The sequence below is a fragment of the Mastigoproctus giganteus genome, chromosome 3, assembly GCF_048544385.1.
Source record: "Mastigoproctus giganteus isolate SK-2022 chromosome 3, ASM4854438v1, whole genome shotgun sequence".
Classification (NCBI taxonomy): domain Eukaryota; kingdom Metazoa; phylum Arthropoda; class Arachnida; order Uropygi; family Thelyphonidae; genus Mastigoproctus; species Mastigoproctus giganteus.
This window is the reverse complement of record NC_143577.1, coordinates 117099536-117114397: the sequence shown is the minus strand read 5'-3', so window position 1 is coordinate 117114397 and position 14862 is coordinate 117099536. Positions and strand designations below refer to the sequence as shown.

Genomic DNA, 14862 nt, shown 5'->3' with positions numbered 1-14862 from the left:
GGTGAGACTTAGTACTCTCATTGAAGCTTTTACTTTGTTAATGAGTGAGCCAACAAGCTCCGAAACGTGTCTGGGTCGTGGTGCTCACAGAGAATAAATAACAGTAGTCTCCTCTACTAGAGAAGCGTTAATTATTTGAAGTAGCGCAATACCCGATATCTTGTGTTTGTTGTTGTTTGTTATTTGGTTTTTAGGAGCATTAGCAACTAAGGCCATATCTTGCGAAGGTAGCCGCAATATGAGTTAAAATCTAAACGATGCCGTTACACTACGTAAGTAATTAAACTTATGGGTAAACTATGGTATATTTACACCGATATTATATTTGTTAATAAACATAAAATACCCTTTGTTTGTTTTAAGTTAGTTGTTAGAACAATGTTGTAGGATAATAAAAGAATCTTACTCAGTAACTGAGTATTCCGACAAAGGTACTTTAGGAAATGGGGAATTAAACCTAGACGCTGCACGAGGAGTTCAATTGAAATATTTTACGAAACGGGACGCTCGTCAGGATAATACGTGCTGAGGGCAGTTCCGGTGTCCTTTTCGAGCCCCGAGCTGCAGAACACATTTAGCGTGGGAACTATCGAGAGATCACGTGACGTGTGTCGTTTTGAAAGTCGAGAGACGTCTTCGTGAAATGTAAACGTGATTTGGCTAAAGAAAAGATCAAGGAAATCATACAAGTTGTCAAGAGGACAGGCGCGTTAATAAAAGCGAGCAAACCAGTACGACCAGGTGTATTTCGCCTCGACAACCTATCATCAAAGCACGCCGCTCAGACACGTCCTCAGCTGCGTCACGCTTCGTGTCCCATTGTTCCTAATACCGCACATATAAACGTTCCCCGGCGGGAAGAAAAGAGGAAGCAAAGCGATAAACAAAATAAAAGCGGCCTTACGTTCTTCTGAAAAAGCTGCAGACTCCGTGCGTGTAGCCTCATTACAGTAATTGTGTGCCTACGCATGGGTCACGAGGAGCCCGCAGCATCCACACAACGCTCGCATTCATACCATAATCCCAGTCCGTCCGTTGCCTGATTGTCAATGTTATGTGTGCACGTCATCTACGCCAATTCCCAGCAAAGGTATCCGTGCCGTCACGAAACTCAAAAATGCATTCACCGATGTCAGTGCTTTTAAAACCGCGTTGTAAATTGGGAAATGAATCAAGGAGAGAATTAAAGACATTCCTAGACCACGCTATTCACGTGGAATATCCCATTTCGCACTCATTCCAATCAGACAAATGCCAGAAGTTACCGACCAAAATATTCATTCTATTACTTAATACTCTCTCTCTCTCTCTCTCTCTCTCTCTCTCTCTCTCTCTCTCAATGCTGCAGTATGCGTGTGTGCTTACTATAATTGGAAAATTTCACATTCTTCAACAGTCAGACATAAGAAAACTTTTTTTTCCTCGCGTTTTGGAATAGCCAATGGCCAAGCTGTCGTGAATCTTAAGAGAAGCTCACAGAAGACTGAGGAGGATTACGTTAAACCAGCAGAAATGAAATGCTGGAATCTCTTCAGATGTTCCTTTGTGTCTGCGTGCTTTGTTTATAAAGCAACGTGGGATGCAGGGACAGTATGTAACGCAAGCGCCATTTTCCAAATCAGAAATATCGACAAGAAGAGTTCATGCCAAAATGAATTGTTAACATTAGAAAGTTAGTAGAGAGAAAGTGCAGACTTTCTCTCTACTAACTTTTCCATTAGACACTGTACACGCCGTACCTAGCTCCTACGAAAAATACAGTTCAAATGGAATTCAACTCAACGATTTTTTTACAACAGCGAAGTTCTACAAACAAATTTTTAACCGCAGATTTTTAAGATAAATTCTTTTTTGGCTTTTTCTTTTAGAAAATCACAACATAAACAAAATTCGTACTGCGAATAAGCTAGTGCTGAAATAAGCGTTGTTGAAATAACTTGGAACCAAATTTATAGAAACGCTTCAGAATTTCTTTAAAAACAATGAATTCCGTTTCACTCAAAGACATTTTAATATGTTTGATGTAATGTAGTATAAGGCCTCGGAATGAAGAGTACCCAATTCCTACGAGCATCCCAACGAAGAGTACCTACGACCACCACCAAATACAGCCCTGACATATACTGTATTTCCTTCCTTTAAGTTTAATGAGATTTCGCTCTACGGATTTCTCTCTTTTGTTTTTTATTTTATTTCTTTATTAAAGACATTTTCACTTAACGCGTTTTTGTATTACTGAGGTTGTTACGCTGTCGACTGCGAACTGATTTCTAGAGCGCTATTGTTTGTTGATTGTTATAAATATTAATTTACTTTAAAATTTAAAAATTTCGACTCTCCGCATGCTTTACTGTTGTCTTGATTGTAAGTACGTTGTTTTGAATTATATGTCCATATAAATTAAAGTGGAATTAGATGGTTACCTTGTGGAAATGGGAATACTACGCATATTCTGTTTGTTATTGTTATTATCTTTTATTTTATTTGTTTGCATTTTTATAGATGCAGAAAAAATTTCGCTTCCTCGCATCATTTGGCCTTACTAATGCCAATACTAATATCTCGTCTTTACTGCTTTTGTTGCATTCTTCACCGTTCTTCCGTGACAGCTTTGAGAAGTTATTCGAAGCAGGTACTAAACAAAACAAAACAAAATTACTCTTAACATAAATGCTCATTAGTAATGTAATCTGCACACTGCGTACTTCACTCTATAAGCAGTCCGGTGTACTTTGTTGTGTCCGACTGTGTTACTTTTTTTCTTTTTGCGTGAGAAAAAACTTTGCTCTTCAAATTGTACTCGCCAATCCCTGTACCAGGCAGCACTCGGTTTGGCTACGAGGCTTTTCTTCACTCTTCCTCTCAATGGAAGAAGTCAAAATGAGCCGTGTGTGTGAGCACTTTTCCTGGCCAACCAGTTGCAAACAGCTTGATATCTTGGCAAAGTAGTAGCAGGCTCAGCTACTAATTACTACACTAGAACATGGGGTTCGAGTTGATGGATGATCTTGCGCGCCCCCTCGCCTGGGAGGGGCCCACGAAGGCGCTATCACTGCCTACGGCGCTCTTGAGTGACAAGCCGCCACGGACGCGCACTCGCTTTGGCGGCGAGTTCAAAAGCGATAGAAACATTCCGCTCTGTTCCTGGTGGGCAGTTGACTTTTCAGACTGAAACGCAATGAGTACATGCGCAACAGAACATAGTTCCCCGAGGAGTTAAAGGATATTAAGCGCGAAAATGTTTTTCGCTCGCGAAGAAGTTTAAGCTACAACAACTTCGACGATTGAAGTATCAACTGCCGAGACATTCAACGAGTTCGTCGATTTCTCGCGCGTGCTCAGCGAAGCGTTCAAGGTCGCGCTTATCACAGGCGGAAGGATCCACGTGAACTTTTGTGCTCCGCCTCCGCCGAAGCGATTGTCATTTTCGAAAGCACATCTACACCGCGTTATTGAGAGGTGGCGTGTGTGGAGGTCTGGGCAGTTGGAAGGGGGAATGCCGTGGACAATGCTCTCTCGTGCTGAATAACCATCCTGCCATTTAGACAAGTGCTTGTAGCGGTGAACGAACGCAGTATCTCAGTTCAGAGTGGCGGTGCTGGCGTACAGCCAAGTGTTTGGTTTATGTCGGTGGATTTCTTCATACAATGAATCGCGGTGGGCCAGTAAGAGATGAACGTTAATCCCTTCTTGTCTGCCTGTCGGTGATTTTTGACCTTCACTCGTATCAATCGGAGAGATGGGATTACCGGAACGGGTGCTGAGTGCCGTGGTGTTACTGATATCAGTACCGCGCTTCTCCAGCAGCATAGACAGTCGACGCAGCCAGTGTGAACGGATAACCATCCCCATGTGCCAAGACATGCCCTACAACCTCACCCGAATGCCGAATATTATGGGTCACACGGATCAGGCAGAGGCAGCGATTCAGGTGCACGAATTTCTTCCGCTAGTTGAAATCGGTTGCTCGAAGCATTTGAAATTCTTCCTGTGTTCTCTGTACGCCCCGATGTGTACGGAGCAGGTGGATATACCCATTCCGTCATGCCAATCGATCTGCGAAGAAGTCAAGTCCAGATGTCTTCCGGTACTCCAAAGGTTTAACTTTAACTGGCCTCATATGTTGAACTGCAGTCGACTTCCAGTGCCAGAGAAGAACGGACTGTGCATGGAATTCCCGAACATCACCGATGAAAGGCAGCGAGTGAAGCACACCGAAAGTTCTGTCGGTGCGAACTCCAACTTTCCCCATAAATTCAATCTACCCGCATCGGTCTACTCTCCCGGCAGGTCTGGTAAGTTCCCTACAATTTTTAAAGGTGACGTGAACTCGAAAAAAGACAACGGTGGTGGCAGCGGCGGCAGCTACGGTCCGGGGCGCATTGACACCACCAACGAAGAGCCCCCGCCGAATGCGTGTGTGAAAACTTTCTTCCTTGTTCCCTCCCGAAACCCCAATAGAGGTGACAGCTGCGTGCCTCGATGTGGGCAGGATATGATGTTCTCCAGGGAGGACAAGAACTTCGCAGAAATCTGGATGGGCATCTGGGCGGCGGTGTGTTTTATGTCAACCCTTTTTACAGTAAGCACCTTCTGGATCGATACTTCCAGGTTCCGATATCCGGAACGTCCAATAATCTTCATGAGCATGTGTTTCTGCGTCAGCAGTGTCGCTTATCTTTTGCGAATTTTTGCAGGAGCCGAATTTGTGACATGTGATCGAACTGACGAGGAACACCCTCATTTGATCGTCGAAGGACTAGACAGTACGGGCTGCATCGTCGTCTTTCTCCTACTTTACTACTTTGGACTGGCGGCTGCTCTGTGGTGGGTTGTTTTGACCATCACGTGGTATCTGGCTGCCGGGAAGAAGTGGGGTCACGAAGCCATTGAATCAAAGGCCAGTTACTTTCATATGGTGGCCTGGGCGGTACCGGCCATCCTCACTATTGTGGTACTGACAATGCGTCAAGTGGACGGAGAGGAATTAACGGGACTGTGCTATGTAGGCAACCAGGATCCGGATGCCTTGTTGGGGTTTGTGATCCTTCCCATTTGTGTTTTCTTTGTGACAGGCACTGTCTTCATCATGTTCGGGTTCATCTCGATGGTTCGGATTCGCAAGGTGATGAAGCACGTTGGTCGAAACATCGACAAACTAGAAAAGCTAATGGTGCGAATAGGAGTGTTTTCCGTGCTGTACAGCGTTCCCGCCGTGTGTGTTATGGCCTGTCACTGGTATGAATACAGCAATCGAACGCAGTGGAAAGGCGTTGCTATAGTAACCGGTGTGGAATGCCAACTTCGAGCTGCAGACAACAGCTGTCGTTTAAGAGACAGCATCCCATCCGACGAGATCTTTATGGTGAAAATATTCGCATCTTTACTCTTAGGTATCACCACAGGCGTCTGGGTGTGGAGCAGCAAGACGTGGAACTCCTGGGGCCGTTTCTTTAATAACAGGTTAGGCCGGAAACAGCGGAGGGGCCCTAAGGCTCCGAATGCCGTCTATCATCCCGCTGTCGCCACAGCTGTGGCCAAGGTGTACTCCCACCATCACAAGTTCCCCAGTGAATTGACTCGAGTGTGAGGGATTGTTTTTCTTCTTCCTCTGCGTTGTTTGTGTACATATTTCCCTTGTACAGTGTCATTCAATGATCAAATCATCCCGAGGAGGAAGGTGAAAAGTAAGTGGTTTCTACAACGCGAGCTCGTAACTTTGATAGAATGTAGTTTAATCAAGACTAAGGATGTTATTTAGTCTTATTAAAATATGCGACGAAAAAACAGCTAGACGTAGTTTTTCTCAAAAGTTCCCTTCGCTTATAAATATCCTAGGTATCTCTCCATATCCACTAAAAATCCGTGATAGAATAACTAAGCTGTACTTGTCAGCAGGTGTGTCTTGAGCACGATTTATGAATCTTAACACTTTCAAAAAGTGTTTTAATAATTAAGTGGAGAGTTAAGTATTGGAGATGCCTCTTTAATTAGAACTTAAGCACATTAAACTTTGTGATCAGCATTCGGAGTTGCAAATTTCAGTGTTAACAATAAAAAAAATTTAAAAAAACCTGAAAGAGATGATTGCGGATTTTTGCATTTGAGTTTTATAATCTGTTTTGCTGGTAATTAATTAAATTTCTAATAAACAAAAATATATTAAATTTTTAATTAAATACGCTGTACCAGACCACATACTGGTACCTTTTTGAGTTTAAGGCAATTTTATTTCTTATGTCCTTATATATAATAGCGCCATTCTCACAGCGTATGTTACCCACCAAAGGTCATCAGTTGCTTCAAGCCTTGGAGCATGCGTCGATGGTCATATATTAAATAGGATGAACGCTTTGAACTGAGTCCAAACACACTGTACTTTATTTTATTTTTTCTTTGTTAAGATTGAAATCATTTTACTTACAAATGCAAATAACATAAGGGTGGAAAAATTATCATAAAGCTCACTGCGAGGATACAAAAGGGCTGTGAATTACGGGCTGATTTATTTTTTATTCATCAACTCGTTTCAGCTGCTTATATTATGAAATGGTCTAATGAATAAAAGAATCGTTCCTTGTATAATAATATACTGTATACTCTGCCTATTTCGAAGCAAGTAAAACCTCGGAATAGCAGAAGGCTGGTATTTCAATCTTAATATTCCACGCCAGAAAACCAAATGAAAAGTATTGGGAACATGCACAAGTTTTATGATTTTAATTTAAAAGGAAAACTTGTTTTAAAATTCCGCTTCCTCCTCAATTGCCCAATCTTTTCCCTTACGAGTATCATTACCGCGAAACACTTTGAGAAGTAAATGTCTTTTTCTTGTGACGGGACTCCATTTAATGTGTTTGGTAATCGCTCACTCGTGCCAGAGTAATGGTTAGTCCAAGGAGATTGTATTTCGAAACCTAAAAACGCTTGTTTTCAGATTGCCGAGTTCCCAATCGAAGTAAAGATTTCTCTGGATATGACTGGATCGTTTACATTATTATTATGAGTAGTAATATTATTTAACTTAATAGGTAACTTATTTCGCTAGTTATCTGTGCCTTTGAGTTTCTGGGTAATACATTAATATTTTTGTAAGTTTAAATGAACTTCCTTAGACAAAAAATTCAGAACATTCCACGATTGTTGGTCAGTTCTTGCCGACTATCATCGTTTTATATTTAAAGGGCGTACTGTTCAAATTATTCCTGCGAAATTATATAAACACAGTGTATATCTGTGGTTTTCTTGAACAGTGAAAACTTATAAACTCCTATTTTCTCTTTATAAGTGAACCAATATTTTCGTTAACATAATTTTTATCAGCTAGTAAGTTAGCAGTCGTGAAAGCAGCAAAAATTAAATATAAATATTAATCGTTTTAATGATTTGTATAGAAATGCTCGTTTTTCACATCTGTATTTTACTTAGCAGAAACAATATCGGTTTATAAACAACGCCTTTTAATAATTTAACTTAAGTGAATTACCTGAAAGGTTTCTGTCATGTTAGAGTTTAGTACAAAAAAAGAAAAGCATAATCAATAATGTTCCAAATGTTTCGTAAATGGCAAACAAGCTGTTGAAGAATCTTGTAAGTTCTATGGTTTCCATGTTACGCGGTCTACTTCTGTTTAACCCCGTGTTTTGCCTCATCTTCACTTCCTTTTTCAGTAGTGATAAGCCAACTAAGCCTCTATCTTGTGCTTTTATTTAACTCCCACAGAGGGACATTGTCTAGTTCTTTACTATAAAAGCTAAGACTGTCAGTAGGATATCTTTGATTTTGACTGTTTTCTGGGCAGACCCCTGGATTTTAGGCGTAACAGCAAAAAATACATTTTGGAAAATAGTATGTTTCGACTAATGCCGATGTGAGAATAAATCGACCTGCTTTTTACTAGAAAACAAAAACAAAAAAAAAAAAAAAAAAAAAGCCAAGAGCGAGATATTAAAAGATGATTACAACTTATCAAAAATGTTATCGTCGTAAATAACTTGAAAATATACTGACGGGAATTACTAACTGTGGCAAGTATCGTTTAAAATTGTTGAATTCATGTTAATTTGTATTTAAAGGATAAATGTGGATACTTTTTGAATGAAAAATGTGTGGCATGTTGGTATGCTGCTGAAGAAAGAAAGTTAACGGATGATAAACGAGATTAAGGTCATAGATTCCTTAGTGGCAAATGATAAGAAAATAATACTTCCAATAAATGCTTCATTCATTCAAAATAACTTTATTTTGGAAACACAGCTGAATCATAATCTCGCAACATCCCTGAAACCCAGCTCTCATGCAAAAAGACGTGTATATTTTCACCACTTGTTTCGGTTTTCAAGTCAACATCTTTGCGACACACTAAACTACATAATCAAGAAATCATAATGGAATTACCGGTTATGAGCCATAATCGAAATAATAGATTATTACATTTGCATAATCGAATTGATTCGTGTTTATAAATGTAAAGTTTAACCAGATTTCATAAAATTAATTGAAATATCTGCGCATCTACTCCGAATGCTGAAATTATGTACTCAAATGTAATACATTATTGGTAAAACGAAAACCCAATTGAAAATATCCGTTTGAAATACGAAAAAATATTTAATAAAGTACAAAACCAGAGTGTATTAGTTGAAAGAAGAACCACTGGTGTTAATTAGAATATTTAGTAGTTAATTCACAGTTTTTAAGCAAGGATTCTTGCAGTGGTTCAACTGCAATGTAGTGTGTATTTAATTCATGTTAGCATGAATCTTGTTCTTGTTGAATTTTTAAAGTGCCTAGCCTTAAAATAGCCCACCAAAGAAGCGCCATGTAGCGTATGTGTGTGTGTTTATATATAGAAGGCAATTTAACGGTAACAACTTAATAAATATAAAAATGATTCACAAGTTGCTGTTGAAATCTATTGCAGGAATTCCCTAAGAGTTCAGAGTTAATGTAATCATAAAAGTACATCAATGGTTTAGTTTATCTTGCATCATTAAATGGATTATTTCCATCGATGTATCGCTGTATATTTGTAATTGTCACCTCGTTCTTTAGGATTAGAACATTATGTATATAGTATAAGCAAGCCAGTTTTGCCTGGTTGTGAATAACTCAAGTCATTACATGTGTAATTATGCATTGTTAAGTCATTACATCTGTAAATATTTCATCATGTATGTCTCACTTTCTTATTTACTGCTTTGCTGTTATAAATCTGTTTTTAATTGTTCATAAAACGAATGTTATGAAATAGAGCCGTTTACTAAAAGCCAGTCAAGTGAATATCCACTGTGTGTAGTGTGTTCTTTGATAACTAAACTTCGTACACAGTGAGCACGAAGTGATTAAAATGCAAACAGTCGCACTCTCTAATTAACACAAAATATTTATAAAGTTTTTTTTTTTTTTTTTTAAATAAATGCTGCACACAGTTGACTGCAAAATATTTGAAACAATGGTGCAGGATGTTTAGTAAATAATTTTAAAACCAAGGCAGGTGAAAAAATGACAAAAAATTACAAAAAGTGAAAACACTTATAAAAAATTCGAGGAAGCAATTAAACTTCATTGCAGGTTAATCACAAATTAGTTAAGTTTTGCAATTGGTTTTCTTGCTGAAGAAAACCAATTGCAATTCACAGGGATCGAATACGTGGGACAAAATATTTATACAAAAGGAGGTATTTGAGCATGATCCATAGCACCAGTTAGGTGGTAAGAGCCAAAGCAACTAAGGCTATGAGGTTTCAATATATGTGCCTATAATTCGCATGTATTTTTTTCGGTCTGTTTGCTACTTGGTGAACGAAAGCCCAAGTTTCCCAGAGGAGAAGGATCCTCCCTCGCCCGAGACCGACTAACTCGGACATGGACATGCTGTGAAAAAAGCCCATAAAAATGCTGGTGAAAAATTGACACGATCCGAACTCAATCTTTTCCACCCGGTGTGGCAAAACGGTAATTATAACCACTGTACTACCAGCGAGAGCATGATCCATAATACACTGGGGATTACGACTTAGAATGTTTTTAATTAATTTATTTTTTTAATGTGTAAAACAGAATTACTTGATTTATTGTGCATGAAATCAGCTGAGTAAAGTGCAATTATACTGTATAAATCTGAACATGGCTAACACATTTCTCCAATAGATATACTAAAAAATCTTGTACTTCTAACTAATTTCTTATGATTGTTCCTATGAGACAGAGGAAACAATCAGATAAATCAAAGCAGTCATAAGCTTCTGAGAATCATCGGATCGAACAAAAAAAGCAAGGTGTAATTCTACTATTTTACATGGCAGTTGCTGTTGATTTTTAGATGTACCGCGACTTAGACCATATTGCGCGCCATGCGTTGTCTGTAAAGTGCGTGTTCATGGGATCATTTGTATGTTGTACTCGCTGAAAGTGCTGAATAACACGGGAACCTCCCTCTGCTTGAGATCGGCAAACTACAGGACAGGTTGAAGAGGCCTTTAGAAATTTCTCCAGTCAACGACGGGATTGGAACCCACACCTCCAAATGAGTGGCAAATGGCGAAACTACTATACTGTCACACAAGACTACATGACGGTATGAATAACATTGTCTTCTAGAAACCTGGAAGACAATATTATAATATTAAGCTGACTAACATGCAATAACAATTTCTGTTTCCTAATAGATCGTACCTTCTTGTACTCTGTAGGTATAGACTATTTTTCATTTGGATAATTTTTTCTCATATCTATGCTAAAATTTTTGAATTTGTTGTTAAAATTGGACTACAAGTTACTGTTTAGATTTTACAATATTTAAATGACATCCTGTGAATATTACAGTATCGTGTATTACCAAGAAGAACAGAGCTTGAATTGGAAAAACTACAAAAGCTTCAGCCCACATTGCGGTCGTGCCATAGTTAGTTCTGGGACAGTATATATTAATTATTGACCATACTTTAGGCTCGCATGACTGCTAATGACAATGTTTTCGTATTCTCTCTCTCTCTCTCTCTCTCTCTTTCTCTCTCTCTCTCTCTCTCTCTCTCTCTTGTAAACTCCTCTGACTTTATGTGGATCCAGAGTATAAAAAGAAAATTTTTTTATACTTGAGCAATTTATTTCATAATAAAATGATCCTTTTACTGTAATCAGAAGCAGATGTACAATATTCCACGATGGCTAGTAGCCAGGGTTAACACTGAATAATGAAGCATAAAGCTCTATAATGATACTATTACAATTACAAATGTTATATGTTAAAGTACATTACATAAAATGCAAACATCATAATAATAAAACGAAATGGGGACATGAAAGAATTAGAAACGTGTACCCATAGTTCAAACCAAGGGCTTCTGATGCCTAAAACACCACATGACAGTAAACCAAGGTTTACTTAAGAGTCAATTCAAATTCTGTTTATCAAGACAACACATTCTACAAGTCATTCGAAAACTGTCTCAACTTTGACCCATACAATACATAAACTAGCACTCCCTTCTGAAGCTTATAATATCAGATTTCAAAGCAGCGCAACTTTGTAAGATAGAGGCACCAACCTCTGTCACCAAATGTCTGTGGGCATGGATGCTTTATGAGTCATTCTCATACAACTTTCCAACTTATGGGTTTATCTTATTTTAAGTTACCGCTCTTCTGAAGGAGGGGAGGTAGGAAGCCAATAAGATTGATAGATTAGCGATCCATATAAGCCCACAAAATTTCTCAGTTGAACAGAATATTTCGCTATTGGCAATAGTTGCTAAGTTTTACCAGTGCAGAGAACAAATATCGAGGGTTTAGGGACATTTAATAAATTTAATAAGAACAGATGAAATAAGTTAATTAGCATACAATACAAATACTACTTGTAATATAAATAATATGACGCTTTTCCCCGTGATAAAATTATAGTCCCTTGGTACAGCAAGAGGTGATTATTTTATTTATTTTTTGTAAAACAGATCTCTTACCCCTGTGCAGTACTCTATAAAGTAGTGTGGCTTATTCTATCTTGGAGTCGGTACTGAGGATATTCATCGTTGAAGAACACATTCTTTCCAATCACACACAATATTTTTTTCTCGTGTGCTTAAGCGTTTTGTGTTCTCTTCAGTCGATGAGGAGCCCCCCACCCCCCTTTGTAGCCCGTAGACAGAATTCCATAGGGATTCAGAAACCTAGCTATGCTGGTTTAATTGTTACTGCACAATAGAGCCATACATTGGGTTGGGTACCTGCAGAAACCCGCGGGCACCCAACCGGATGTAGGAGCGCAAACAATTTGAATGCAAATTAATTTAATATGATAAAACAAAAAATAACTCAAAGTTATTATTATTTTTTGTATTTTTTGTATTAGTTTATTTTTTTCTAAGTAACATTTGTTATATAATCAGGTTGTTCTTTGCGTCGTATTTTTATTGTGTAACCTGATTCTAAATTTGTTTATATTTTTAAACCTATAAAACTATTAGCTATTGTTCATTCTCTCTCTCTCTCTCTCTCTCTCTCTCTCTGCTAGATGTGTAAAAATAGAAAATAATAATAATAAATAGATATCCTGTTTCCATTTCCGAATTATCTCTGATTATGATACTATTGTTCATATTGTATATTCCCTGTATCCGTGACTTTAGTTTCTTTGTTGTCGTGGGGCAAATATCCCACCAACCTTGTAAAGATACTCTTCTCTGATGTCTCAGCAATTTTTCTATCCTGTACGACTATAGTCTTCCATTTTTCAGGTGTTTTAAAATTTGGGAGAATCCAAATTGACCGAACTTAAAATGAGCATTGTTGCATTTATGTGTCCACCAATAAACCAAACTACACAAAATTAGATCTATCCTCATACATCTATTACATGCTATCAATCGCTATAGTTTAACCTGATGACAGCTGGTAAAATCTATACTATATACAGGGTGTCTCAAAAATATTGGTACATACGTTTAGGAGAAGTAGGTAACATCTAAAGGAATGTCAATCGCATAGGAACGCATAACCGGAAACGTCACGGGAAAGTAGTAGCAGAGACACACGAAGCAGAAATGACACAACACAATAATTAGTGGCAAACATTGATAATATTAACAATGGAGTACGAGATGGATGCATTTCATAATGTTACAACAGATGCTCGAAGGTTCCACCATGAGACATGTGCGATGCATGCGTGACACCGACGCAGCATGGATTGGCGGACACAGTCGAACACACCTGGAGTTTCTTTGACACTAGCAGCAGCGCAGACAAGTCTCGCCACGAGATCCATTTCCGTGTCCACCGGCGATTCATACACGATAGATTTGAGGGCCCTCCACAGAAAGAAATCAAGGCTCGATAAATCAGGTGAGCGTGGGGGGCCAGGCAACGGGTCCACCACGGCCAATCCATCGACGCCCAAAACGCCTCTTCAAATGGTCACGAACACATCTTCCATAATGGGTAGGCGCCCCGTCATAACCAAATGTTGAAACCAAATGTTGCGTCTCACATTTGCTGGAACATCGTCAAGTAACCCTGGTAGAACTTGTTCAAGAAAGATCCGATATTTAGCTGAGTTCATGAGGGATGGTAACAGATATGGACCGACTTAGCAGTCACCGACCATACCTGAAGCCCTCGTGGGTAGCACAGTTGACAGAATCGCCCTCAACTCCACACTGGGTGGAAAAGACCTGAATTCGAATTCCGTCGATGACGGGAGGAATTTTTATGGGGCTTTTTCACAACGTGACTGAGTTAGTCGGGCGAGGGTAGCATGGTTTTTTCTACCGCAAACTCGAGTTTTTCGTCCAGCAAAACAGAAAATCGACCTCAGGACACACGTGATTTATAGACAATAAACACAGAGTAACATGGCCTTAGACGCCGATGCTCTAAAAAAAAAATATGACTACTGAAGGCGTTCAAGAATTACTGGTAGAAAAAGCAGCTGGCGAACGGATTTGGTGGAAATGGCATCGGAGGTAAAATCAATTCAGATGATGATAGCGCAGATGAAAATTCTAAACTTCCAAATTTTACACTAGAAAAGCATACGGGAAGGCATAAATTTAGCCGAGCAATTAAAATCTTATTTTTTGAATGCAGATTCTTGAATGAAAGGAGCCCAAAGTTCAAAAGGGAGCTTTAAAATACGTAGTTGCATACGACGAAATTCACAAAGATTTATCAAACAAACCCAGATTACTGATATTTTAAAGAGAGCAGAAGATACACGAAATCTAGAATGGTGTATTTTTGTTAGTTTGGTTAACATTTTGTTAACGAAATAGCGTATTTTTGTTAGCTTTTGGAACGTAATCCCCATTTTTGTACTTTTCCTTAGCCCCGTGTAACACGATTTCGCACAACACGACATTTTACAGGAACCTAACTACCGTGTTATACGAGGGTTACCTGCGTATAATAAAATAACGCTTTTATACTACGTGAAAATTCTTAACAAATAGATTACATAACACAAGCTCAATACTACACTAATTTGTCAGCAGGTACCTGCTAACAAATTAGTGGAGTATTCATGTACGTTATAATAGTGTGCTTTTGCAGTTAGTGCATTTGCATCATTACTACATAGCTGAATTTTTTAGACAAACCGAAGTTTGTGTAAATTGCATCTATTGTGAAATTCTTCACAACAAGTTTCCCCTCTTCATTTTACTTCAAATAAGTAACCCATTAGAGAAGAATACTATTACTGTATTTATTTTCGGTGCATTATCATCACCACCACTCAGACGTCTGTTTCGAAGGTATTTGCTTCTCATCAGTGAGCGGAATCTTGAGGGATTTCACAATGATGCCAGTGTACAAACTTTGGTTTGTCTGAAATATTCAACTATGTAGTAATGATGCAAATGC

At 38.7% G+C, this 14862-nt stretch overlaps 1 protein-coding gene across 2 annotated transcripts in view; it reads left to right on the top strand.

The window, feature by feature from the left end:
- Window positions 1–3480: 3480 nt before the first annotated feature.
- The window catches only part of LOC150088244 (frizzled-10-like), a 287419-nt gene continuing 276037 nt past the window's right edge, over window positions 3481–14862 (top strand). For both annotated transcript variants that reach the window (XM_090369403.1, XM_090369402.1), the window contains exon 1: window positions 3481–5687. In XM_090369403.1, coding sequence (XP_090225529.1) covers window positions 3740–5590 — 1851 coding nt within the window. In that variant the 5' untranslated portion in view covers window positions 3481–3739 and the 3' untranslated portion in view covers window positions 5591–5687. The remainder of the gene's footprint in view (window positions 5688–14862) is intronic.